Source organism: Arctopsyche grandis, chromosome 3 (assembly GCF_051622035.1).
Source record: "Arctopsyche grandis isolate Sample6627 chromosome 3, ASM5162203v2, whole genome shotgun sequence".
Taxonomy (NCBI): Eukaryota; Metazoa; Arthropoda; class Insecta; order Trichoptera; family Hydropsychidae; genus Arctopsyche; species Arctopsyche grandis.
The window spans coordinates 5538094-5565991 of record NC_135357.1 but is presented as its reverse complement, the minus strand read 5'-3'; the positions used below and the strand labels follow the sequence as shown (position 1 = coordinate 5565991).

Genomic DNA, 27898 nt, shown 5'->3' with positions numbered 1-27898 from the left:
CTTTGCGCTTCTGTTTACTTCTTGTCATTAACAATTCAAATGATCAATAAACATACACTGACAGAAAACTGTAGAATATCATCTAAAAGTTTAGAACCTGATGTAATCTAGACATGTGTTATCACAATGCATTCAATTTAATCCATACAGTTTGTGCATTTCCGTTTCTCAGTACCGTATTGAATGCACACAATCAAATTATTATTCAAACAGAACTTTTATCATTCATATTGTTTTAAATATTTCTAAGAAAATCAATTGTTTTTTTTTTAAGTTGAATTTTAAGCATGGCGGTATTATCATTGTTACCAGTCGGGAAAATTATTTCAATAATAAATATTTAGATGAAAGGGAATATATTATGAATACATCGGATGTTAAAATAATATATCGCATATGAAGTTTGTCGATTATTTTAATATTAATTTCAATGACGAATTGACGATTTGTGTTGTGAAATTGCAAATAAAAAAGTGTATGGCGGGAATTGGCTAGTGGCGGGGGTGGAGTGTGTCGCGCATGCGCAGTGGCTCCCGTTTGACAGTTGAGTGGATTCGTGCGATCTCTGCCGCTTTCGTTCGCTATTTCCGGTCGGAAGTCGGCTGAAATCGTCTCGTCGCGCATTTTCCGGAAAGCTGGCGTCGAAACGGGAACACATCTCGACGTCGGTCGACCCTTCGGTCCCTTCGATTGCGAACGTCATTCCCAACCAATCGGTTGACATGTGGTAAATCTCGCGTGACGAAACTCTGTTACGACCAAACTGTCATCTGTCAAAGTGCTTTTCGTCAGTGTCATTTTCATTTGTTATATTATATATGTTTTTATTCATTTATTTCAAAGGATTGAATTTTGGACTTTTATTTTCGCGTTTTCAATAAGATTGATTAGTATGCACGAATTCGTTAGTGTCGTTTCCCACCATTTTCATTATATTATTATTTCAAAACGATATTGAATCGTGTTCTATAATGTTACTATCGCCTTGTCGATAAGGCTGACTGATTTTTTGTAATTGTTTTGGATGAAATTATACAATATGATACAATCCGAACAATACATATGACGACATTGCAACCAATCGTGTTTGGTAAATATAAATGAAACGGCTTTTTTTCATAACAGAGCTTTCCAAGGACATGTGTCTCTAATGCTGCGTACGGACCAAACCAACGAAGATTTTGGTCCAACGTTTTAACCAGCAGTTATTTTATTTATAAAATCAGTAGCGTACAAAATATCGAAATAAAAATTAAATTTAAATCAAATATCAAAATTAAAAATATTATTATTATATTAAAATTAAATTCAAATATCAAAATAAAATTATAATCAATATATTAAATTTAAAATAAAATATTGAAAGTTAAAACAGAACATGTCCAATTTAAATAAATTTTCGAGATTGACCTAAAATTAGATCATCAACAATCACATACAGGTAATCCTCGACTTTTGTTTGTCGAAGATGTTTTGACTTACGTAGATACGCACTAAGATCGAAAAAAAATCAAAGAATTGTTATTTTTACTTCCCCGTAATGCGCAGTTACTTAGAATATATCATGTGTTAGTATGGGTGACCGAGTGATGGTCCCAACTAGACACGTTGTCGGTTTATCAAACGAAATTTTTTTAGTCTTCAATTGTTTCTCTCGTCGAAATAAATCAATTAATTAAATCATTTCAGAGGTAAATTTTATCGGATAATGTCTTCAATTATTTCTCTCATCGGAATAAATCAAATAATTAAATCCATCTCATAGGTAAAATTTATCGGATAATGTGTGATTATTAATTTTATTTCGACGAAAGAAAAAATACCCTTTGACAAATCACCGACATTTTTTTTGTTAAATATTTCATTCGACGGCGAAACACAGTAGTGTATCGTGACGACTTATAAGAAACAATAACAAGGTTTTTTTCGCTCGTAATTATAATATTTCTCTGGTTGTAATGCGTATCGTCGTAATTCAAAACATTGTTGTAATTCAAAACATCAACGATGATCTAATTTTAGCTCAATCTCGCTCGTTAGCTTTATTTTGATATTTAATTTCAATTTTTTTATTTAATTTTTATTTCAATATTTTGTACGCTACTGGTTTTAAAAGTTGGCCAAAAATCGCCGTTGGTTTGGTGCGTACGGACCATTAGATTTTGTCCGATCTACGATCATCCTACATGTAAATTGTTTTGTTTCGAATTACTTAAACATCACAATCATCGAGAATAGATCTCAGTACGTGTATGCTGGAACGACGTGACACAATATGCTGTATCGAATTGCTATCGTACAAATGACATTGTTTTTTATTTTATTTTTTTCATGTATTATTTTATTATTATTATTTTTATGTATAAGGTACACATACGCGATAAGATTACTCCAATAATCCTAACCGACAAACTATATCAGAAATATGTACATATGTACTATCAATAAACTTGCTTCTTGTTTCTTGCTTCATGTATCATTACTTTGGATGTAGCTTTACTTTACTAAAGTTGGTCGTGTCGTATCGCGTCGCTTAAAGGTCTGACCGCACTATACGGCCGTCGACTGCTGCAGCACGACACAACACGGCAAAGTTGATACAAAAGGCAACTCTGTCGCGTGACGCGTAGTGCGTTATATCCATAGAAGTAGAATGCATAGAATCGCTCTCAGCCTCCAAAAATTTTGCTACAAAAACTCATTGTTTGCTCATTGTTTGCTAAACTTCGTCTCTCTCTCTCTCTCTCTCTCTCTCTCTTGTCACTCTTTTGACATTCCGTCTCTCTCTTCGATGGCTCGCTTTTAGACGATACTTTTGTTAACAATGACCATTCTATGCATTCTACTTCTATGGTTATATCTCATACAAACAGTATTTGGCCGCACGCTCGTGTCGCTGACGCATATTGCGGTCAGACCTTAAGTCACGTCAGTATGCACATTCAAAAGACCAAAACTGGGTTGACACGATACGAGAAGCTTGGACGAGTAACTCGGACGTCCAAGACGTTCAAACACTGTAGGATCACCTGTTGCCACGCTGCGAGTAACGTTCAAGCTAATCGCATCGTGTCAACCTAGTGTAAGCCAAATATTTCTAAAATATATACATCTGATTTATAACAATGTTATGAACTCGTGGTTTCATGTTACATTTTTTTTTACGCTTATGTGGTATCATATCAGTAACTTTTCATTATTGTTTTTTGAATAAATAAATTGTAGCCAATGCTTTATTCTAAGAGTTTTTTGGTTGTAACAGTTTTCCAAATTTGATATCTACAAACTTGTCGTGAAATGATCGACGTATGCAAATTACGATTAGGGATTGCAATTTACCGCCAAATTCCATAATACCGATATTTACCGGTAAATAAAAAATCGTGGATTGGATAAAAATTTTAACCTAGATTGAATCGTAAATAATTAAAAATAAATCTCAGGTGACTAATGTCATATAAATGCATTTAAGTAAATGCGTAAAAATAAATAAATTTTTATATTTGATTTTTAACCAATTATATCTATTTATTATAAGTTTGTAGCGTTTGAAAGTTGCGATTATAATTGAAACAACCGTCTGGTGGCATTTATTACGATTTGATTGGTTTGTGTTGCCAGTGAATTTATCAATTTAAAATTGCCACATTTAATACTGAAAATAAACAAATTCCAGACAACGTAATTCGATTTTTAATGTAATATTATGCAATAACTAGTGTTGTACCCGATGACATATCATCGCATGGGTGTTGGCATATTAAGTTATTAAATAAAAAAAATGAAAGGAAATGTGTCGTCGGTCATATGTTCGATCCCCACGCGATCGAATTTTTTTTAAATATATTTAATTATTTAATATGAAAAAAAAATTATAAAAACTACCTACCTACGTATATAAAAAAATATAAAACATTGATAAAAAAATTAATTAATTAATTAAATAAATTTTCAATTAATGGCGGTAATTTCTCTGCCAAGCGGAAACATTGATAGGAAAGAGTATATATAGAAGTTTTTTTCTTCTGTTATTGTATTCGTATATACGTTTTAGATTAACTGTGACGTACATATGTATGTCGAATTGAAACGACCATTATAGTACGGCGAGCGTCATCTCAGACAAACACACACGGACAGAATTGCGATATTATATTTATGATGCTTGTATATGTCCTTAATTCGCGATAAAATAGTGAAATTTTGCCGATTTTCCGGTAAACCGGCATACCGGTATTGCAATCCCTAACTACAACATAATTACAAGTAAAAGCATCAGTCTTGAAATGTTGAAATCACAAGACGACAGACAGTGGCGTTAATGATTGCCAAACCCTGCATTTGCGACTCGAACTTGAACGCACCGAAACTTCAACAACAACAATAACACTTTACATAATCAACGAGGTGTCGGACGCTGCTAAGGCGTGTCGATCTTGCCCCTTCCTTCGGTATTTCAGAGACGAGAGCTGGTCGGAACAGGATGTAGAATCCTCAGTCGGCACACAATAGCGGTGCGGTCCGGTTTTTTCGTTCGGACCACAGTCTCCTCGCATCTGCACGGAAGCATCACTAGCGGCGAGATGCAGAACGGACACGGCACTGTGCCGGTCACCTACTGCAGGGCCATGAGCGCGGTGGAGGCCCGCGACCTGCACAGGTCACACACCAAGCGGTCCGGACACTTTCACGCAATTTGGCCGTTTTATTATTATGGCTGTCCTACGAGTCGTCGTTTTCCCCGATTCGATTTTGTCGCGTCTCCGTTTGACGCGTTTTCCCTATTTGTAGGGGTTCGAACGCCCGCGCCGGGAATTGGCGCGCGCGTGTGGCAACACTCGCGCGTAGTTTTTCGCGTTAAATATGAAAATTTCATGACGGTGTTTGTTTGTGTGCGATTTATTATGACCGCAATATTGTCTGTCATAAAACTTCATGACACACTTGCCTAACGTAGACCTTTTGCCTTGCGAAATTGCCTACAATCGAAAGTACATCATACACGTTCACTCTCTGTAACTTTCAAGGCTTGTCAGGGCTAGGGATTTTATTAGTATGATTTCTTTTCAGATGTATCTATTTGTTTTTCCTAGATATATATCACGTTTGAAACTGTAAGTACTCTTACCGTGGTGCATTTACGTCGAATAAAAAACTTCACATAGCTGAATGATTTTTTTACTTTTCCTCTATCAAGCAAAAATAATCCAGTTCTACTTTTAGTCGATCTGATGTAGCGTGATACTTACGAGAACCAAGCATGCTGTCGCATTCGTGCGATGTTTTGTAACATTGTAATGACGTGAAATAATTTCTGTATTTTTTTTTTTATTATTTCTAATTTAAATATATAATATTATTACAATATAATTCAATGCAAGATTTTTAATAATATTACTGTAAGTTTTGCTTTCCATAACATGACGTAGATAATCACTTTTATCGTCTAAAAATATAAAAGTCAAATTGTACGGTTGGTATTTTCGTCATAAACATACTTAATTTACGATGAAATTTCACATATGTACATATGCGTTATTTGAACTATTATACACCTAAATATTGAAGAACTTCGATAAAAACTAGACTAGAGTGTTTTGAGTGTTTGAAGTGGTGTTGCCTTGACAACTGACTTTTATTCTCTGAATATTAACCTTCCCACTTTTTACATTTACAGGATGAATACATTGTTCTGCTCATAACATGATAATTGAGTGGTTTTTCATACTATTTTCATACTATTTGTTTGTATACGATTTTGATCTTTACATATAGAAAACTCACACGAAATTGAACTCAAATCTTAGAAAACAATCTTATTTAAAAGATGTCATCATTAATAATTAATCAAACAGATAATATTTTTAATGCCCAAAAACCGTAAAATCACAAGCGTTACGATTTATGAGAGCGCGACTGTACATGTATAAAATAAAAAAATACCAGTAACAAATTTTTAATATATAAAAGGAAAATTTTAATAGCATCATGACATTAATAAGAAACATGGAAACTTATCAAGATGATTTTTAAAGATATTTAAAGCCTTTTTTCTATACCTGATTTAAATGGAAAGTAGAAACATTGAGAAAATCAAAATTTTACATTCGGTCAATTTCTGCACAATACAATGGCACTAACCAATACATGCCACAAAATACGAATGTGGGTTGGTTCTGTTAGACAAAACTACTTTCATTGGCCGTCCTCCTTTTCAAGAAGAGCGTGTATTCATGTGAAATCACATAAAAATTTGAACTTTATTGACAGCTGGTTTGTTGTCGAAGAATCGAGCTCAAACCGTCACCATAACGACGACATACTCATGACATGCATACATGATCGCAAAAATCAATGCAAAAATTTGAAATTCATTCTATTGAAAAATCTATTGAAAAAGTCATTCTATTGCTCATAAGGCAAAATGTTTGAAAGTTTAATTCGTATGTACTTATTACAATAACGGTGCAGTTTTGCACTTAATAGTTTTGACTTGTGCGGAATTTGAACTAGACACCTCTAATTTATCATTTACCGTTACACTACAGCCGAGTGTTACTTTGGAGCCGATTTAAGTTGCACATGCAACGAACCGGTCCACTATACAATAGAAACTCATGGGAAAATGCACAAAAATTAACACACACAATGGCTTTTCGTGCCGGTTAATCCAATCGAGTCTCCCATCGCAATTAGTATCGTATAAGTTTTATTGTAAAAATGAAATAACCAACACACAAGTACGTACACGAGTACATACTTTCTTTTCCGTCGTGATGACGGCGTTCTCTTTCGGAGTCATCGCGCGTATCGTACAATTCGTTTATCCGTTTATTGTAATAATAAACGGTGATTATCACTATTTAGTGGGAATTAGTCAAACTAATGCATTTATACATTCAACGAGTCAATAACGTGGGATTAAGTAAATTTTGGGGTACTATGTTGGCGATTTATGAAATCTGTCGTCATTATGTACGTAGTGAGGCAAGATCTAAAGAAATGCACAAAGATTAAGTTTTAAATTTGATGGAATTGTTGCATTGAGGTGCAGTGCCGGCCTTACACCCGATGGCGCCCTCGGCCAATTTTTTCTAAACACCCTTAGAAAAAACTTTTGCCTTTGGCGCTCTAATCCAAAGTTTTGAATGGCTTTTGGCGCTCTAATTTTAAATTTTAAAGCGCCTTTGGCACATCGTTTGGCGCCCTAACTTATTTGGCGCCCTCGGGCGCAGCCCTACCCAGCCCCCCCCTTAAACCGGCACTGTTGAAGTGGGTTCAAGGATGCAAATGATAGGCCAAAGTCAGTTCACAGTAATCCCCATAAGGGCGAAAACACACTGAGCGGTATGGGACGTCATGTGTCCTTGGTTTCCCGCTGTAACCGTAGACAGTGGGTATTCCCCAAACCGAATTCGGGTGTAGTTGCACTTGCAGAATGCATTTGTATATTTGGGAGGTTACACGTGTATGCATACCCATATGCAACCGGCAAGTTTCTCCTAAATTTCTTCAAAATGGGATTCACCGTTATCGATCACTGTCAAGCAAGGATAAAAAGTACGTGATTTTTGAGACCGTGTACCATGTATGTACATATATGGGCTAGGGGTGCTGCGTTTTTTTCGAATGTATAATAGTATCTCAAAAAATCACGTACCACGTACCACTCAGTGTGTTTTCGCCCTAAGAGTTAAGGTTAGGTATCACAAAATGTTCCTAGAAGAAGGTGGTTTGTCGTAGTTACACTTTCATATGCAGAACTTGAAGGGATCCTCGATGATGGTCTGTTTTCGCTTTTAGGTTTGTTACACACGGTCAATTCATCTCGTACGGTTTTCACTACGATATATGTATCATTTTAGTAATTTCTGTAGCAGGTAAACTCTGAATTTCGACTCCTATTGCTGGAAAAACTTTGTTATGACCAAAGATAGGCGTTAGAAGGATACTCGTCAAATAACAATAAACCTCTCCATTACTGTATAATGCAAGAGAGCATAAAAAAAGGTGGATAATAGTTATTGACAATAGTGAACCATTTTTAGTTATGCTGTTATACATACATAATATTAAAGAGACACTCAGATAATATATTTTATTTTTCCTTTGAGTAAGAATTAACGATTGTAAAATTCCATGTTGTCAAACGATTGCTAATCTTTCGATAAATTTTCCTTGACTAAAAAAAGACAAGCTATAAATATTCTTATATATTATGTACATATTTTTATCTTACTTACAATTTTTTGTATATTTTATTGATGTTTTAGACATGCACACATATAATGAGAGTCATTAAAGTACCGACAGTTTGCACAGTTCGATATGGTACCATACCATTCAAACTAATTTGAAAATTTGTGTATTTGACACTTACACATTAATTGCACTGTTAATTGATAGGACACGTTCTCGGAACCGTGCTAACGACAGCAATTCAAATATGATTAGTAAAAAATAACCAAAAGCGAATGATTGGATCTTTACATATTATCCTCGTGATGTCTTCTCGTATTTATAGTCCATTGACGCGTTTATGCGCAAGGTTGCTTTTCGTCCGGTTAAGTACTGCTGTGACGTAGCTCGCCGAAACTCGTATGAAACGTCAACGCGGAGATGCGCTCACCAGTTTCCTTGTTGATTTTTTGTTACAATTCGTGATTATGGGAGATCACAGTCCGATGGTAACATATGTTTGTTTAACACTCGATTTGTCCTGTACGACCTCAGCTGTACCCAGTTTCTCCTTAGTGGCGAGGCCGACCACTGAACCACTCACTCGAGCGTCTTCAATCATCGCGTTGATGTTGCAGAAGCATCATCATCACCATCCATATCGAATTTAAAGGACGTCGTTAAAATTTTATGCAAATTAAAAGATATAAAAAATTAATATATTATTTGTAGTTACAATGACCGAGTTGAACGCATCGTTGCACTTTCAAGGGACTGTAGATCCGGCTCAGATTCGGACATTTGCACATTGGCAAGGTTAATCACGCATAATATTGTCGTAGCTCATTGCTAAGTGCAATTCACAATTATTTGGAATAGAGCTAAAGGAAATTTTGTCATTAATTGGGTTCATGAATTCGGCTTTCGTGAGTGGAAGTTTCTTAGTTGTGGGTATGATAATTAAACGAATCTACCTATGTACATTTTGATTAAATTTTGAAGTCGTTTTGTTACTACACCTTAGGTTTTTTAATTTAATTTTACATACACATAATATTTAATACCAGGAAGACCTAACAGGTAAACCCCAATGCGCCTTCCTGGCCAATTAAAAATTTGGGTCACGTTCTTCTTATCCCTCTTACATCTTCTGGTATAATACTGTTAAATCAAATTCCAAAGATTAGCAATTATTTAGTCACGGCAACTAAAAAGTTATGAGACTTATAAGAATATATGTTTTCTATGATATTTATAAATATATTTCGATACTAAAGGGTTATGACATCTTTTTGATCGATATTGTACGTTTTTCAAAATTAACAAGAACTTTTTACCACTCAATCTATTAACAAAGAATATAATCCATTATATTGAAATCAAAGTGATCTTCCTGGTTATAATAGTTTGCAATTTTTATTTTAATGCTATAAGTCGCATACTGCTATCGATTAATAGTTAACAAAAGCACCACTGTGGGCTAAAAAAAATCTGCAATGTTATTTTTTAATTTTTAAATCTAAGTGGCAAATAATAATAGTACATGTGATTTTTTTTATACAATAATATTTGATACACACAATGTTAGATTTGATATTGACACCAAAATATTGAGTATGGCCGACGCAGTTTGGTCGAAAGGGGAGACGTTAGGGCGAAATCACACTTTTAAACATGCGAAAAAAATGTGGCATGCCTTGCACATCGGGATACACCGTCCCAAAATCACCCCCTGAAGTGTTTTCGGTAAAATTGTATCCTTGTTTGACAGTGATCGATAACGGTGTATCCCATATTTGAAGACATGTAGGAGAACCCCCACAGCGGGGAGCCAAGCACACAACGTGCCGTTCTTCCCTGTGTGATTTCGCCCTTAGGCGTCACAGATTTATGTACATAAGTGTGGAACTAATGTATGTATATTTCATTTTAGTAGTCCTTGCATCTTATTTGATCATTAGCAATCGCGTATTTTACTCATTACTGCAAACAGCTGTGAAATCAAATATAAAATCTTTAGGTAAGAAGCTATAAATATGACAAAGAAATTGTCTTGACATAACTTTGTTTCAAATTTAGTCTTAGATATTTTGGAAGCATTTTATTTACACCTATGTATTTCTTCAAAGTGAACAATATTGTTCATATAATTGCATATATATCCATTGCAGTCTCTTGAGTGCTTCATAGACCAATTAACTCTTATGCACATGCCCATATGGTCCTTCTATCCCCCACTCTTTTATAGAAAACGTACATAGAGGTACTAGTCCTCACTTACAGCACTGTTACACACTTGTTAGTCGTTGTGGTATAACGATTCTACCACTATCGAGAAGAACGTGTGATAAAGTGACCGCAATATCGTACATATATGCCTAATATTATCATCATCTTCAGCACAATGCCTACAATAATTTGCCATATTTAGACAACGGACAATTCGAAGGTGACTTTTTTGTTTTCACACACTCATCATGTGTGTTTGGAGACTTTTTGCAAAGTCTCACCTTTGTATTTTTGTTCAAATTATGGTATTGTGCTGAGTGTGTATGATTTTGCTTCATTATTGTTATTTATTTATTTTTTTTTGGTTCTCCATACACTTTGGTCTATAAAACAGTTTGAGTGTATCAAAAATTAAAGCAGTGTTTTAAACGAGTGTTTCAAACTACGTGTTTTGGAAATGTTGCCGGGATTCTGCCCCTCGAGAAGGTTCGATTTTTGTATCACACTTTTCATATTTTTATGATATGTTAAGATAGGCAATGATCGAGTGACTTTTGGAATGCTATGTATGTATGTAATGAAGTATCGATCCGTTCTCAAATGGGCATATTATAATGTGTCTGCTTTATACGTGATCAATATTTCATTAAGTATGTATCGTAAATGGTACTTTTAGCTTGGTCAATTTATTTCAACATGCTATGTTATGAGTTCAAGGTGTTCAGCGGAAGGTTAACTGAACGAATATTGTCAGATTTTGGTATATACATATATGTATGTACTTGATAACGTTTTATTATGTACATAAGTGAATTAGATTCAATTGATTAAATATTTGCATTTTTAGATAAGATATGAAAAATTAGGTTCAAGGGCTTGAACCAATGTTCCCAAGTTAATTATTATAGTTTTATGATACGAATTTTCTTAGTAATTTCTACTAAATATACTTATTATTATTAGAGATAAGATCATTCAGCTTGGTAATGATCATAAATCAACTGACTTTATTTCAGACTATTAAAATTTATATATATTTTAATTAGTATATTGGAATATATTGACCTGATAAGGTAATTGAGTTAATTCAACTCGTGTACTTTATGCTGTTTTAATTAATTTTCTCATAACAAAATTAGCGAATGGCTAAAATTTATATATATTAGAAATATTAATTATGATTAAGGTTATGGTTCAGTGATTACTGGTCACAAATAACTCGTCACAAAGTCACTAAAATCTCTATAACGGAACATCTGGCAGCCGAAAAGTCCATCATACTAACGATAACCATCATAGTAACGAGAACTTGAGTGCCAAATATTGTGTATTCGCGATTTTCATGGCAAAAATTGTCTTTGTGACCACCCCAATGTGACGAATAGTCCAATTACCCAAGGTTATAGATATGTCAATCGCATGTTGTACCAACTGAGCGCTAAAAAAAGTATATCGTGTGAGGTACTGGCGAACAGGATGATGTACTGGCATTTGCAAATGACCCATTTTTTTCGTTTCGAATTTACGTTTTTATATTTCACTACTAATAATTTGTTTGTATTTAAAACTTGATACAAATTATTTAACCGTTTGAATGCTGACCAACGCCGATCGGCGTTTTGTCAACAAGTTCATGGGCCTGAAAAACGTCAATAGGCGTTGTATTTTGAGCATGTACAAAGTAAACAAGAATACTACCCGCTAAGTCTTTCCAGGTAGCATTGAACATGGGTTGTGTGATCCATGTCATTCATTTGTCAACGTTTATAAAGACTGGTTTACACCGGAATTTCTGAATTTATAACTATAGCAGAATTACCCGATGGACATCCCTAACTGCTGAGTATTTTAGATTGTATCTTGGAATTTAGATTGTGAGCATTACATTTTAACAACAATGAAGGAGATGGAACTAGTTTTGGAGAAATACATTAATTAATAGACTTCTTTTGTTAATTTTATATTGTTGCAAGATATATTAGAGAGTCTAAACACACCTTTACAAAATTAGAAATCCTCGGCGGTTGTTATCTAGGGTTTGTTTGGATTAGCTACAATTTTTATACCTGCTTTCTATTGGATTTCTAAATAATTCTAGTTGGAAATGTTGGCGAAATTTTCAGCGTGCCGGGCTTTCAACAGAAAAGTCGTCAGCACTCAAAAGGGTTAAACTGATTTTCTGTTTATAATAGATAAATATTTTTTACATTGTCTACAGATAAAAAAAAATAACGGAAAAGTGAAACTAATATAAACCTTGTATAAAACACATATAAAAAAAAGTTTTTTAAAAACATACCTCTTCTATAATTTGTATATAAAATTATTATTTTGAATAAAAATACCAATAATTTTATTTTACTACCGCCATCTATATATAAAATTAATGACTACTAGACGTCACCGAGATTAAAAATTTTTGATCTTGAAAGGCTACTTAAACGATATTTTATCTCTATCGTAATGGCGGAGAATCCATTTACTTATATTGATGACCAAAATGAGCAATATGGCAAAGTATGAAAACGATCGGATTAGAGGCAAACTTTTTTCTGAATTCTAATCGTAAGTGAAACGTAAAGGAGGTATGTAAGTAATATGTAAAAATACATAGATTTCAATTCATAGTTATAACTGACTAGCTGTATTACCCGGCTTCGCTCAGTGTTTATAATATAAACCGCTTAAACATGACTAAGCTAATTTAATTTAAAAAAAAAAAAATTAAAAAAAAATTTAAAAATTAAAAAAAAAAATAAAAAAAAAATAAAAAAAAAATCAAAAAAAAAAATAAAAAAAAATAAAAAAAAAATAAAAAAAAAATTAAAAAAAAATTTTTTAAAAAATCAAAAAAAAAAATCAAAATTTTTTTTTTGCCTTCTAGGGCTTCGCCCTCGGCGCCCCCCTGAGCCTTTGCCTTCTAGGGCTTCGCCCCTCCACGCCCCATGAGCAATTGCCGTTTAGGGCTTCGCCCCCCTTAGTTAATGCCTTTTAGGGCTTCGCCCCTCCGCACCCCCATGATTAAATGCCGTCTAGGGCTTCGCCCCCCTTAGTTAATGCCTTTTAGGGCTTCGCCCCCCGCGCCCCCAAGATTAATTGCCGTTTAGGGCTTCGCCCCCCTTAGTTAATGCCTTTTAGGGCTTCGCCCCTCCGCGCCCCCATGATTAAATGCCGTCTAAGGCTTCGCTCCCATGATCAGTTGCCTTTTAGGGCTTCGCCCCCCACGCCCCCAAGATTAATTGCCGTTTAGGGCTTCGCCCCCCTTAGTTAATGCCTTTTAGGGCTTCGCCCCTCCGCGCCCCCATGATTAAATGCCGTCTAAGGCTTCGCCCCCATGATCAGTTGCCTTTTAGGGCTTCGCCCCCCGCGCCCCCAAGATTAATTGCCGTTTAGGGCTTCGCCCCCCTTAGTTAATGCCTTTTAGGGCTTCGCCCCTCCGCGCCCCCATGATTAAATGCCGTCTAAGGCTTCGCCCCCATGATCAGTTGCCTTTTAGGGCTTCGCCCCCCGCGCCCCCAAGATTAATTGCCGTTTAGGGCTTCGCCCCCCTTAGTTAATGCCTTTTAGGGCTTCGCCCCTCCGCGCCCCCATGATTAAATGCCGTCTAAGGCTTCGCTCCCATGATCAGTTGCCTTTTAGGGCTTCGCCCCCCACGCCCCCAAGATTAATTGCCGTTTAGGGCTTCGCCCCCCTTAGTTAATGCCTTTTAGGGCTTCGCCCCTCCGCGCCCCCATGATTAAATGCCGTCTAAGGCTTCGCCCCCATGATCAGTTGCCTTTTAGGGCTTCGCCCCCCGCGCCCCCAAGATTAATTGCCGTTTAGGGCTTCGCCCCCCTTAGTTAATGCCTTTTAGGGCTTCGCCCCTCCGCGCCCCCATGATTAAATGCCGTCTAAGGCTTCGCCCCCATGATCAGTTGCCTTTTAGGGCTTCGCCCCCCGCGCCCCCAAGATTAATTGCCGTTTAGGGCTTCGCCCCCCTTAGTTAATGCCTTTTAGGGCTTCGCCCCTCCGCGCCCCCATGATTAAATGCCGTCTAAGGCTTCGCCCCCATGATCAGTTGCCTTTTAGGGCTTCGCCCCTCCGCGCCCCCATGATTAATTGCCGTCTAGGGCTTCGCCCCCCTTAGTTAATGCCTATTAGGGCTTGCGCCCCATGAGGCTGGGCCCCCCGGGCCCCCTTCGGGGCCCCACGGGGCCCCACGGGGCTGCGCCCCTTGTGGCGCCCCCTTTTGAGCCCCATGGGGCTGCGCCCCATGAGGCTGGGCCCCCCGCGCCCCCTTCGGGGCTTCACGGGGCTGCGCCCCTTGTGGCACCCCCTTTTGAGCCCCATGGGGCTGCGCCCCATGAGGCTGGGCCCCCCGGGCCCCCTTCGGGGCCCCACGGGGCTGCGCCCCTTGTGGCGCCCCCTTTTGAGCCCCATGGGGCTGCGCCCCATGAGGCTGGGCCCCCCGGGCCCCCTTCGGGGCCCCACGGGGCTGCGCCCCTTGTGGCGCCCCCTTTTGAGCCTCATGGGGCTACGCCCCATGAGGCTGGGCCCCCCGGGCCCCCTTCGGGGCCCCACGGGGCTGCGCCCCTTGTGGCGCCCCCTTTTGAGCCCCATGGGGCTGCGCCCCATGAGGCTGGGCCCCCCGCGCCCCCTTCGGGGCTTCACGGGGCTGCGCCCCTTGTGGCACCCCCTTTTGAGCCCCATGGGGCTGCGCCCCATGAGGCTGGGCCCCCCGGGCCCCCTTCGGGGCCCCACGGGGCTGCGCCCCTTGTGGCGCCCCCTTTTGAGCCCCACGGGGCTGCGCCCCTTGTGGCGCCCCTGGCGGGGCCCCATGAAGCTACTCGCCTTGCGCCCCCGCGGGGGTGAATCCATTGAAACGAAAAAAAAAATCGGCGCCCATGGATCGAAAAAAAAAAAAAATCGAATCACGTGTTCGATGACGTCACCGATCTACGGACGACGAAGACGACGACGACCAAGGATATTTACATATTTACATACATACAAAGTCTCTTTCCAAATTATAGATTAGATTACCAATCAATGAACATAGATTAATTTACCAATCGATAAATTGAATAGTTCGTTTCTGTTACTTAACTAAATGATCTTATCTCTACATAACACCGACTTATTTTTAGTTAAATGGAAATATTGCCACTTCATTGCTTTATCTGTGATATGTCAATCTCGATCGTTGACAGCAGTGTTATCACATAATGTTCTGATTTGTAATGATAATGCAACTTTTTTTTAATATTTTTGTTTGTATAACCCTCGACTGTGACTCTGAATAAAGTATCACTTTTTCGTCGCCCAGCATTTACGTGACAAATGTCTATTGAATGTTAATGTTTCGGTGTTTTAATGAAACCGAAGCGACATTTGGGTCATAGGTCTATTTTTCAATAAATTTATGTGAACTTTAACATGATATTGTCGAAATTGAATAGTTTTCTAGAATATTTATTATTGAACGGACATACATATGTATGTATGTAAGTATAAAAAGTTCTATTTTTATATTTCAAAGCTCAATTTTAAGACATAAAAAGAAGTGTAATGTGCTTTTAAATTATTTCATCGACCAAATGTCTATGTGTGTGTGTGTTTAAAATTTGTACGTATGAAAAGTCACAATGCGATCAATTCCACATGAGTAATTATGTAGAGTGTTATATCACAGGCTTTCTTAAATCCCGTATAATACTCTTATTGTAATTAACGGCTTTCAACATCACATAAAATGAAATTTACACCGTAGTTTTGGTGCACGTTGTCGTCGAATGTATGGAAGTGTATTTAATTTTTTCCACTTCTGAAATAAAACAATGTCGAAACTCATTATGTAAAATTGTGGATCATTATCATACCTGTGTATGTAATGTCGCTGTCGCACATGAATCAGTCGTTTTTATATCTGGTCGAATTGTGATTGTCTCGTCATTCAGTTTCGGTCGTTCTTCCAAGACAGTCATATTCGTCACTTAGATTATTAATCAGTTTTCGTGTATGTGTGTGTACTTTGACTCTCGGAAGCAATATTTGTCCCCGTAGATTACATAGACGATATTCTGTAGTGTTTTTCACTTTTTGTACGTCGATCTTTTGAATGCATAATAATTTATTATACTACGAATAATGTAACACACGTTATTGCAATATTGAATAATCAGACATTTGTGTAATGTTTTCAGGCGTACCAGGTCGTTGAATGCACCGTCACCGATCCAACAATTCGGACCATGTGGGAGAATTATGAAAAATTCCGCAATGGTTATGTGAGTATATTGTGTTTGTGATTCTATGCTGTTATATTTGAAGCGTAGAGATTTTTTTGTGCGTGTGCGTACAAATACATTTCGTTTTTCTTTCAAAACAAGTCAATTTATTAAGAGAAAGTCTTACCCGATGTGGAAAAATTAATCACCGTGATAACCTTCACTTTTAAACCATTATTTTGTTATTACACGTAAGGTTTGATCCGATGCTTGTTTACATCATTTTATACATTTTGTGTTTAAATGCAACGAAAAATATAATCTCATGTTAATAATTTCACTAGTAGATACGTACGGCTTTACACAAGTGAATTTCAACACTTTCATAATGTCGAAGAATTTATACATATAAACAGTAAAATTGTTCCCATCATTGAATAGTTTTGATTTAGGTGACATCGGGAAGATATGCTAGTTGCTACAGTCAAATAATAAACATATATATTTTTTAATTTATACCAAGTAGCCCCAATGCGCCTTCCTGGCCAGAAACATTGTACATTTTAATACAAATATCATTAGTATTATACAAAGTACATAAATACATATCAATTAATATCCACAGAGACATCTATGGTCAAATTTGTAAATTTGCAGCATTTTATACAATTCAGCGAAATTCGAGATTGCTGAAAGCTCGAGATTTTGCGAGAAAAAGGGTAAGGTTGCCAATTTTTTGGAACCGTTTCAATGAAAATCAGATAAAGTGGCAAACTGTGATAGGAAACGATCGACCTGGAGTCACAAATCCAAGGTCTAGCCAGCAGAAACCAGTTCAAATGGTCACACTATGTTCAAAGCATTATATGCTAACCACCAGTCTATTCTGCTAGACTTATTGAGTGCCAAACCACAACGTTTCAAGTGCCAAAAAATCAAGGCTTAAAACTGTTCATATATGTATATAAATAATGCATAAATCAATTCTTGTAACATTTTTTAATAAACTTTAATTCTTTCGTAAGGTTTTATAATTATTCAGCAAGCAGTAAATAAATCTTAGATATTAGAAAAAAAAAAAGGACAAAACGTTGTAAGTGCCATCATCTGTGTCATCATTTAGTGCCATAATAACGTTGTATGTAACACTTTCATAATAATAAATGGACAACTTACATAGTGTATAGTCTCTTTCAACTCTCAGATGTTACCCTGATCATGCTGGCTGAAGATTTCATCAGCTTTTTGGTCTTCAGCATTTCTTTAGCAATATTCATCCAGTTAAAATCAATCTGATAGTGCAACTAATAGGGCATTTGCAATGTTATGACTTGCTACTTCAAGTTTCTACCCCTATGAGGTGGTATTTAAATTTTTTTTAAAGTAAAGCCGATACATATACTGCAAATCACGAATAAAACGCCTTTGAGCCTATGTGGCACTTACAACGTTATGGTTTGGTACCCCTCAATTTGAATAGTTTCCTAATGTATTGATGCATACGACATATGTTGGGTTTAAAATGAGGTATCATATATTTTACCCGAAACCCTTTTATAAATATATATAATAACTTTCATTCAATGTGTATTTGTGGGCTAAAAATTTTTATGCCGACCGGAAGAAACAAAAAAAAAATGACAGTTTTGATATCTTTCCAATTTCTTCTCGAGTGCTTTTGCGTCACTGCGATGCGCCTCTGAGATACTGAAACGCTTTATAAACATCGCTATTTAGATAAAATAAGCAGAAAAGTCAAAATACAACGTAAACAATCCATCGTAATATTATACATTATAATGACGTCACTAAGTACTGTATACATACATAGTTTCTATTAGACTTGTCATACAATTATCATAACTTATCGTACGATTCGTGTGAATCCATTAATGATATGAATATTACATGATTTCAGGCAAATTCAAGATCCGGCATCTCAAAGACTAACTTGGTACAAGCCTCCGCTTACTGTATTAGTAATAAAGAAGGTACGAGATGTTGCCGTTCTGCCGCCGTTTGTTCAACTCGTCCACTGGCTCATAGAGGTATACTAAAACTCGCACTTTGCACACACACGTGTACACCTCATTTATAAAATATTCACACTCATATTTACAAAATCTGAATTACAAATCTTACGTCCGTTTGGAATTTCAATGCTAATGAATGATTTCGTCATAGGAAAAGAACATGGTGGTGTTTGTGGAGGCAACGGTGATGGAGGATCCTCAACTGCAACCCTATTCGAACTTCAATGTGGTGAAAGATCGCCTCATGACTTTCAGAGACGGCAAAGATGATCTCACCGATAAAATAGATTTCATTATTTGCTTGGGCGGCGACGGCACGCTTTTATATGCCAGCTTGTTGTTTCAGGTAACATTTGATCGAACAATTCGGTTTTGCTTTTAACGGTCAGGATATGATACTGGCTAAAACGACAAATCACATTTTACATGTGTTACTTCACTCTGTTTATTGAATGCTATACATGCACAATACTAGTATTGGCCAATTGATGTTGATGGTGATATGTTGGTGGTTGTATTATCCACACGCAATGTGGATACGATGTCTAACAATTTTTCCGTAAATGAGAAAAGTACAATTCCAAATGGTTGTGGCTATTTGCAGGTACTATATCTGCGACAGGCGCAAAGCTTTCTGCGCATGCGCGTGAACTTATAATCCGATTATAATTTCTTACATTTAATGTATGCTAGACTTGTTTAATCAATCGTTCATTATACATGAGGCAAATAAATTTCGCACGTTATTATAATAGATTTATATCATTTAGCTAGTTCACGGCTTGTACTTGTATGCAGGTATTATACGTTGTATATGATAATAATTTTCTAACAATAAATAATATTAGCTAATTTGGATTATATTTTTTACTCTACGTCACTTTACGAGTTCGAACTAAATTTTAAGAGGTTTAAAACAAAATTTTAACAGTAAACACGCTGACAGATATAGTACCTACAAATAGCCACAACCATTTCAAATTCCATACTAGACGTAATGTGTAACATGATGAAGTTATCAACTTGACTAGTACCATATCCTGGTTATTGAGTAAAAATAGCATGTTCTAATTGTCAATTTTATTTCAATAGCAATCAGTTCCTCCGGTGATGGCCTTTCATTTAGGATCATTAGGATTTCTAACACCGTTTGAATTTGAGAACTTCCAAGAGCAAGTGACGAACGTTTTAGAAGGTACCCCATTACTCTATTTCAGTGTAAGGCGGTGACAAAGATCACTAATTGATGTCGGTGTGGTTGTATTTTAGGTGATGCTGCTCTTACGCTGAGGTCTCGACTCAGATGTGTAATAATGCGCAAGGAAGGCAGCAAAAAGCAACAGAACAATCAAGAAGGTCAAGGATCCAAAGGACCGGGTCCCCCGTCTACGATTTTGGTGCTCAATGAGGTTGTAATCGACAGAGGACCGTCGCCGTATCTCTCAAATATAGATCTATTTTTGGATGGAAAACACATCACCAGCGTGCAAGGAGATGGTAAATATTATCAGATGTTTTATTACAATTTTTGATTGTTTTGTTAAATTTATATAGATATATATCTTTTTTAATATGACAAATTATTATTTTTAGGTTTGATCGTATCAACGCCAACTGGAAGTACAGCGTATGCAGTGGCCGCTGGAGCTTCTATGATTCATCCTTCAGTTCCTGCGATTATGGTCACGCCAATTTGTCCGCATTCGTTGTCTTTCAGGCCGATTGTTGTCCCGGCCGGAGTTGAACTCAAAGTTAGCATTGATTTTATTGGAGCAATTATTTTAATTATGCTTTGTTGCAATTCGAAGAAGAGATATAGCAGTAAATTCTAGATACGTCACATATATTTGTTACAGTCGAAGTACGTTTTCAGTTGTTGTATATTCCAACTGGCGTTTTATGTCATTCATATTCGAATACAATTCAACTAGTATATTATATCTCTACAAGCGCAAATACACTTTCAACAAAGTGCACTAGTTGTAATATAACAGTTGAGTATTGACAGTTCTGATGTTTCTACGAATGCTTTAGAATTCAATAATGCGCTAATATCAGTTGTAATATAGTTTGACCAGTTGGAATGTAGTTCGCCATATGAATCAACTTACGTAGGTTAGACGGAATATATTCCAACTCTTCGAAATAAATTACAACTGAAAGTACACTTCAACTATAATGGTACTTGGTAACAGGTTAGATGGAATATATTCCAACTAGTCAAAATATATTACAACTGAAAATACACTTCAACTATAACGGTATTTGGTATCAAATTAGATGGAATATATTCGAACTAGTCAAAATATATATCACAACTGGAAGATACACTTCAACAGTAACATATACACTTTGTAAATAAGACAAGCTATGCAATTGTAACAATTCCAACTATATAAATTTGAATACAATTAGAAACACTCTTCAACTATAACAGTAGTTGGTGCCAGGTTAGATGGAATATATTCCAACTAGTCAAAATATATTACAACAGAAAATTCAATTCCAAATATAATACAACTGGAAATACACTTTAACTGTAACAGTAGTTGTTACCAGGTTAGACGGAATATATTCCAACTACTCGAAATACATTACAACTGAAAGTACACTTCAACTATAATGGTACTTGGTAACAGGTTAGATGGAATATATTCCAACTAGTCAAAGTATATTACAACTAAGAGATACACTTCAACTGTAACATATACATAGATAATTACACAGTAAAGTTGATCGCATATAAAGTGCGCCACAAATATTTTATTGTAGTTGAAACATTTATAAATCAGTGGCTTAACTGAAGACTCAATTTTTTATTTGGATACAAATTCATTTTGATAAAGTTTTACCAATTTATTTCGCAGTCCAGTGTTTAAATTGAAAAATTTAATAATATCACCAGTTTTTTGTAGAGATTTATTTTGTTTTTAATTTAATGTGATCAGTTGCTATACTACTTATTTCGACGACCAAATTGACCAGCAAGGAATACATACATATATCATTGTGTAATTGAAAAGTTGCTAATAGTTTCTACTATACATTAAGTAGTTGCCATGGTATTTTAGTATCAACAGAATAAAAGCTGTATTTTTTTTACAAGTAAGAAAAAGGAAACAATCTCATTTGTACTATAAACTAAGCAACAATAAAATACATATAACTAAGCAATACTGCAACTGAACGTTTGCTGGCGGCGATAACGTGTTCTATTCAGACAACGTTATACACAGTTGTTTAGAAAAAGCTTCTGATGTGTCACATATGTAGATATGCCACTGGAATTTATTTGTGTGCAATTGATCCCGTAGTTACTCAAGTATGTTTTTGTGTAACGGAACACTTTGTTTGTTTTTGGTTTCTTTTTTGTGTATTATTGAAATTTGTAGCGGCACCGAAGTGTTCCATTATTATTCAAGTAACTATAGAATTTGGCTGAATATTTATTTCTAGATTTCACTCTCACCTGACGTCCGCAACACTTCCTGGGTTTCATTCGACGGCAGAAATCGTCAGGAATTGTTCCACGGAGATAGGTACAGAGGCGAATGCCACCACCATCAATGAATCCTTACTATTATATTAACCGTCCTTTTGTACATATACTTTTGTTGTTGTTGCCTACTTTTACATTTATATATGTATATATAGCATGCTTTGTTTAATTATTTATCGTTTGTATACATCGTCAAAATGCACGTTTGTGATGTCTGCGGCTTATACTATCGGAAATGTGTGTGATTTTTAAGGAACACTTGACAGGGGGTTAGCGATAAGTTTGCAAATATATAAGTTATATGTCGGCTCGAAACGCGGGGATGTTTGTTTTCTGGTATCTAAGTCTTGGCTTCCACGTGCCATTTTGTTCACAGATAATGCCGGGGGTTGACGCACGCAGCACAGCATGCGTGTCCTTTGATGGACGGTGTCAACAACAACTGGCTCCCGGCGATAGGTATGCTCACGACCAATCGGATGCGGGTCTTGGGTTGTGGGATATCAAGTTTTGTAAAAAAAGATACATCATTTTTCACAGAAATCATCATCGATCTAACATTTCGAATGATGTATAAGATTCGTGCAAATGTCCGAGCTTTCCTTTTAACATCACATCAAATCACTGTTTCATGCATGATAGCGATAATAATTTGTAGTGGTAAATGTTAAACATATATAAGCATAGTATTAATGGTCGTTGACGGTTGAATCTACTGTGCATGTAAAATTAAACCTAACTTAAAAGTTGCGTGGTCCAATCTAACCTAATATTTACTAAATATGTATGTGTAGATGGTATGTATGGGAAACGCTACAGTTGTTGGTTAGTGTATAGTTGTTGGCCGCTTGAAATAAAATGACATGCTAACGCCGATTGAACCGCTCAAATATTGCTCAAAACTGGCCAAATCACTTAAAAAAAGCGTAAAATTATCGTAAATCCCGTAAAATTTGCTGAGCTATATTTAGGCAGTTTTCTGTACGGCAATTTTCCTGTGTGACGAATTTTTGTGCGACAGGAGACCCGCGTGAGCGATTTTCGTAGCGGCGGTTATCCTGTTAGCGATTCACATTTGGGTTGTAATTCAGCTAAAGTAACTATTTTTGTATTAGGGCGAAAATACACTGAGAGGCATGTGGCATGTGTTTTTTTAATCCTCTTGGCTTCAAGCTGGGAGAACCGTTCCTTCAGTTCATTGTTAATTCGTGCAATCATATTATTTCGACAAATTTCTTCAAATATATCGATCACTGTCAATACAAGAATATAATATCACCGAAAACACTCCAGGGGGTGATTTTTGGACTGGGCGCTGCAGGAAAGATTATGCTTGCTAGTGTTTTTTTTACATGTGCCTAACTTTCAGTGTGTTTTCTCCCTTAGACTATTAGCTCTTTCGATTAATTCGATCAATGTTTTTTTTTATTGTGTATACATATATACATAAATGTGTGAAGAATTCTTGAAATATGTAAAATACTATAGTGTAGTATAGCCAAAGAATAGTGTTTCTCCCAATTTTCGAATAACAAGTCGTAAATTTGATATTTTGGGCTTTAAATGGATATTTTAAGGGTATCATAACAAATCCTTAAAACGATTTAACATACATAATCAGTATTGAAAAAGCAATAGCTCATGTTTCTTTACACTTTGTAATGACAAGCGTGCTGTTATATTATTAAAGTTAAATTCTTACCATATACATATAATATATATTAAATTTACAAAATGCCTTATCAAAACTAAGATATGAACTTCAGCAGATAACATAATCCTTAGGATTTATTTTTGATAATGGATTATTTTCTATTTATATAATACTTTGATTCTGATGTATATTAAAATACTTATTTCTTCGATTGTAGCTTACGGGTGACGACATCAGTGTATCCCGTCCCGTCGATATGCGCCCAAGACCAAATATCTGACTGGTTTGATTCGCTCGCCGAATGCTTGCACTGGAACGTCCGAAAGAAGCAGAAACATCTCGACGAACTCAGTGATCTCACGCTGTCCAGTTCGAATGACACTCTTGACGAGTTGGAGCAGACACAGACTGATACTTGAACTGTGTTTTTTTTTTTTATTTATTAAGTTACATGATGGTCAAATGGAAATCATTTTTTAATTCTACACACATCCTCCGCCGAACGAGTACTTACATACATATGTATATTAACCGCAAAATCATTCATAGAACTTTGAATTTTATCCCGGGATAGACTTTTTTTGCATAAGCTTGCGATCATTCTATTTGACTTTTCATATGACTCAACAGGTGACTGTTGATTTGGCTGTGTTGGTATATGATTTTTATAACTTTTATAAAATTTCAATGTGAAAATTGTACGTAAACGTGACAAACTAGAGTTTAATAAAGTTAATAAATAAACATTGATAGATTTTATAAAGAAGTTTTGATCTTAAAATATTTTTCATACGATTCCGTCAAATAATAGATGTTTCATTTTGAATAGATAGTCACAATTTATACTATAAATCAAATCTAATTTTGATTTATCAGAACTGAAAATGATATTTATAAAAGATAACACAATTGCATAAGTACTGTTTAAACGAATTACTTCTGTAGTGATTTGTAGAATGGGGTATCACATGGTAAGCTCAAATACTTAACGTATAATAGTTCTATTGGAATTAACATAAGATACTTCCTTTTCATAGCAGTCTATTGACACAATTTTTTTTATGATCGTGAAGAGTAGTATTTTTCTACACGATAATTAAAATATTTATTTATTACTTATTAAGTTTAAAATTAAATAGAATTTAATTTCCATCTCGTACAACTGATTCTGTTACATTTTCGCTCATCATTTAAATTAGTAATATCAAATATTTTACCTATCAAATTTACAAATACAGCATTTTTATCTATATATATTTAAATTTATCTTTAATATTATAGATATTATATTGTAGGTAGGCAAATACGCATGACATTTAATTACAAACAATATTGTTACCACAATTATACTTAAATAATAACAATAAAGTGAAAGAAGACCAATCTGAATATAAAATGCATATGTATATTAATAGTACAATAAATGATATTCTAAATTAATAATGAATGTTTTTGATTTACGTCAATGTTCTCTTTGTAAAATTGCATATTTACATATGTATATGCATGTTTGTATATTAATTTTAAATGATATTTAGAAAATTGTAAAAATCTGTTGCATAATTGTTTTTTTAATTAATAAAATAATAAAAAAGTCTAAGTGCTTCATTACATTTTAAAAGAGCTGTAAAAGCAGTAAAATTATGAGGTTATTGTTATAAATTATAAAATGAATTGACTTTCATTCCAATTTTTTATTACATATATATGTATATATATATATATATATATATATATATATATATATATATATATATATATATATATATATATATATATACATTATTGTTCACAAAAGTACTGTTTATAAATAAATTGCCAAAATTACAAATTAGTTTCATTCCTACATTTTTCAAACATATTCAATGACGATTTACAATATTGAGAAGAATAAACCAGTTTAGTCTAGAAAAAAAATGTTCACAAATAAAATTGTCCATGGATTCTATTTTTAATTCCAGTATTACTAGAATACACAGTGAATGGAACGAGTCTTTTATATTTGGCTCATCTATCGATGCAAATTATTTTTAACGTGCCAATTTAAACCGACGAAGAAGTGCACAGGTCAAGCAGGGCTATCTGTCTTTTTTTTATACTATTTGAAGCATATATATTTTAATCTATTTTGCACAAATCTGCGACTGAACGACGACATTTAAAAATACTCTATTAACCGGTTCCAAATATTTCACTATATATGTATATATTCGATCGATTATCATATAGAAGTAAAAAAACTTTGAAACAAAGTACTATTTATTCGACACGTTTTATATTTACATACTCAATAATGCAATATCATTATATATGTACATATTTTCACATTGATCCATAAAATTGATACATTTTATCAACCCTATTAAAATCGAATAATTTGATTATTTTCAAACGAACCCATAAACCAATATCAAAGTTACTCAAAATTTTTAATATTACAATTTAAATATATTTAGTCATTAAATTTACTAAACAAATCTGATAGATATCGATATAAAAACTCCATACAATGTATTACATTCAATACAGAGAAATGTTTCGTTTCTCTGATTCAATATATATGTATATAATCAAACAATCAAAGAGTAATAATAATATTGTATTTATGTATTAAAAAGTTATTTTTTTTAGAGGTATAGAACTTTAAAATGAAATAAAGAACCTAAAATTCGTGGTATTGGCTTTATTGTAAGATAATGTTATGCCATTAGGTGTTAAATATATATGGGGCATATATTTAACCACTTCGAATAAAGCGCAATCTGTTAGTCCAATTTTTGAACAGCTGGGGCCGTATATCGACAATAACGCGGCGAATGCTGTCTTTCAAATCGTCCATCGTCTCTGGTTTATCGGCGTAGACTAGCGACTTCACATATCTTCACAAAAATAATCCAAAGGTTCTAAATCACACGATCTTGGAGGCCAATTCACGACCGTAAATGGACGGTAAGTTTCGCGAACTGGACCACGATTTTCGAAATAAATTTGCACACTTTTCAAGCTATTTTTCTGGCGTAAATTTATTTGTGGTAAAATAGCAAAACAAACTGAGCACAAATCAGCTATCGGCTTTCAAATTGGCTGTTGCTGGGAAAAGAATTGTTAATTCAAAAAACAAACCTTAAAAAAAACACCTTTATATTATATTATGTCACAAAGTGGGTTTCAACTTGTGCAATAGTCGTTCCTTTACAATCTTAATGATTATAAATAAATTCGAATCGATGTGGCTGATTATAATTATAACAATATATAATATCGCTATTCTGTGTGTCTGTCTGCGATAACGCTCGTCGTATTGTAATAGTCGTTTCGATTCGACATATGTATATACGTCACAGTTAAAACACTGCCGACAATTATAATACGGACATAATAGCTAAGGATCGGCGGTCGGTTTCTATTTGGACAAAAAATTGGGTTCACCATCGTCAATTCCTATTGTCAACCTTTTTTTTGCTCTCTAGCTTTGTAGGACAATGGCAACTGACAATGGTGAATCCATATTTTTGTCCAAATAGAAACCGAACGCCGATCTCTAATAATAACAGATCAAGAAAAACTTCTATATATACTGTTTCCTACCAATGTTTCCTCTAGAGCAGAGCCACGCAACCTCTTAATATTCGCGGTACACATTGTTTACGACTCGTAGAGTTTGTCAGCTACGTACATACATATGAACTTTATCGGCAGTCGCTAGCTAGTCCATACATACATACATAGATGACAAAACGCTAACTAACATCGGTTTTCTCCCTCACACTCGATCTCGCTCGCACGCGTTGGATCAAAGTGGTGCCCACGGTACAAAACGGGCCGGGGCTCGCAGGTTGCGATGCTCTGCTCTAGGGCGATAGTCTCAGAGCATTTAGCGTCATGTATTGAAAATTTATTTAATTAATTAATTTTTCTATTGGTGTTTTATATTGTTTATATGTACATAGGTAGTTAGGTAGTTGTTACCATGATTTTTTCATATTAAACAATTAAATATTGTTACGTACACTCGGATTAGGCCGAGTAAGTGCAATCGGATTAGGCCGAGTAGCATCCCAGAGACTGTGTGACCGTTATAATTGGTTTCGAGGATTAT

At 35.4% G+C, this 27898-nt stretch overlaps 2 protein-coding genes across 9 annotated transcripts in view; one reads left to right on the top strand and one right to left on the bottom strand.

The window, feature by feature from the left end:
* The window catches only part of LOC143909803 (NAD kinase-like), a 37479-nt gene extending 13032 nt beyond the window's left edge, over positions 1-24447 (top strand). For 3 of the 7 annotated variants that reach the window (XM_077428001.1, XM_077428002.1, XM_077427999.1), the window contains 8 exons: positions 16590-16673; positions 18532-18661; positions 18798-18992; positions 19739-19841; positions 19916-20143; positions 20240-20397; positions 22103-22185; positions 24017-24447. In XM_077428001.1, the coding sequence (XP_077284127.1) occupies positions 16590-16673; positions 18532-18661; positions 18798-18992; positions 19739-19841; positions 19916-20143; positions 20240-20397; positions 22103-22185; positions 24017-24218 (1183 nt within the window). In that variant the 3' untranslated portion in view covers positions 24219-24447. Of the gene's footprint in view, positions 1-512; positions 728-16337; positions 16488-16589; positions 16674-18531; positions 18662-18797; positions 18993-19738; positions 19842-19915; positions 20144-20239; positions 20398-22102; positions 22186-22521; positions 22605-24016 lie in introns of those variants that run through there. The other 4 variants (XM_077428004.1, XM_077428003.1, XM_077428005.1 and 1 more) reach the window with 4 other exon arrangements.
* The window catches only part of LOC143909790 (uncharacterized), a 743449-nt gene that overhangs the window by 609396 nt on the left and 106155 nt on the right, over positions 1-27898 (bottom strand). The gene's annotated exons all lie outside the window — the stretch shown is intronic.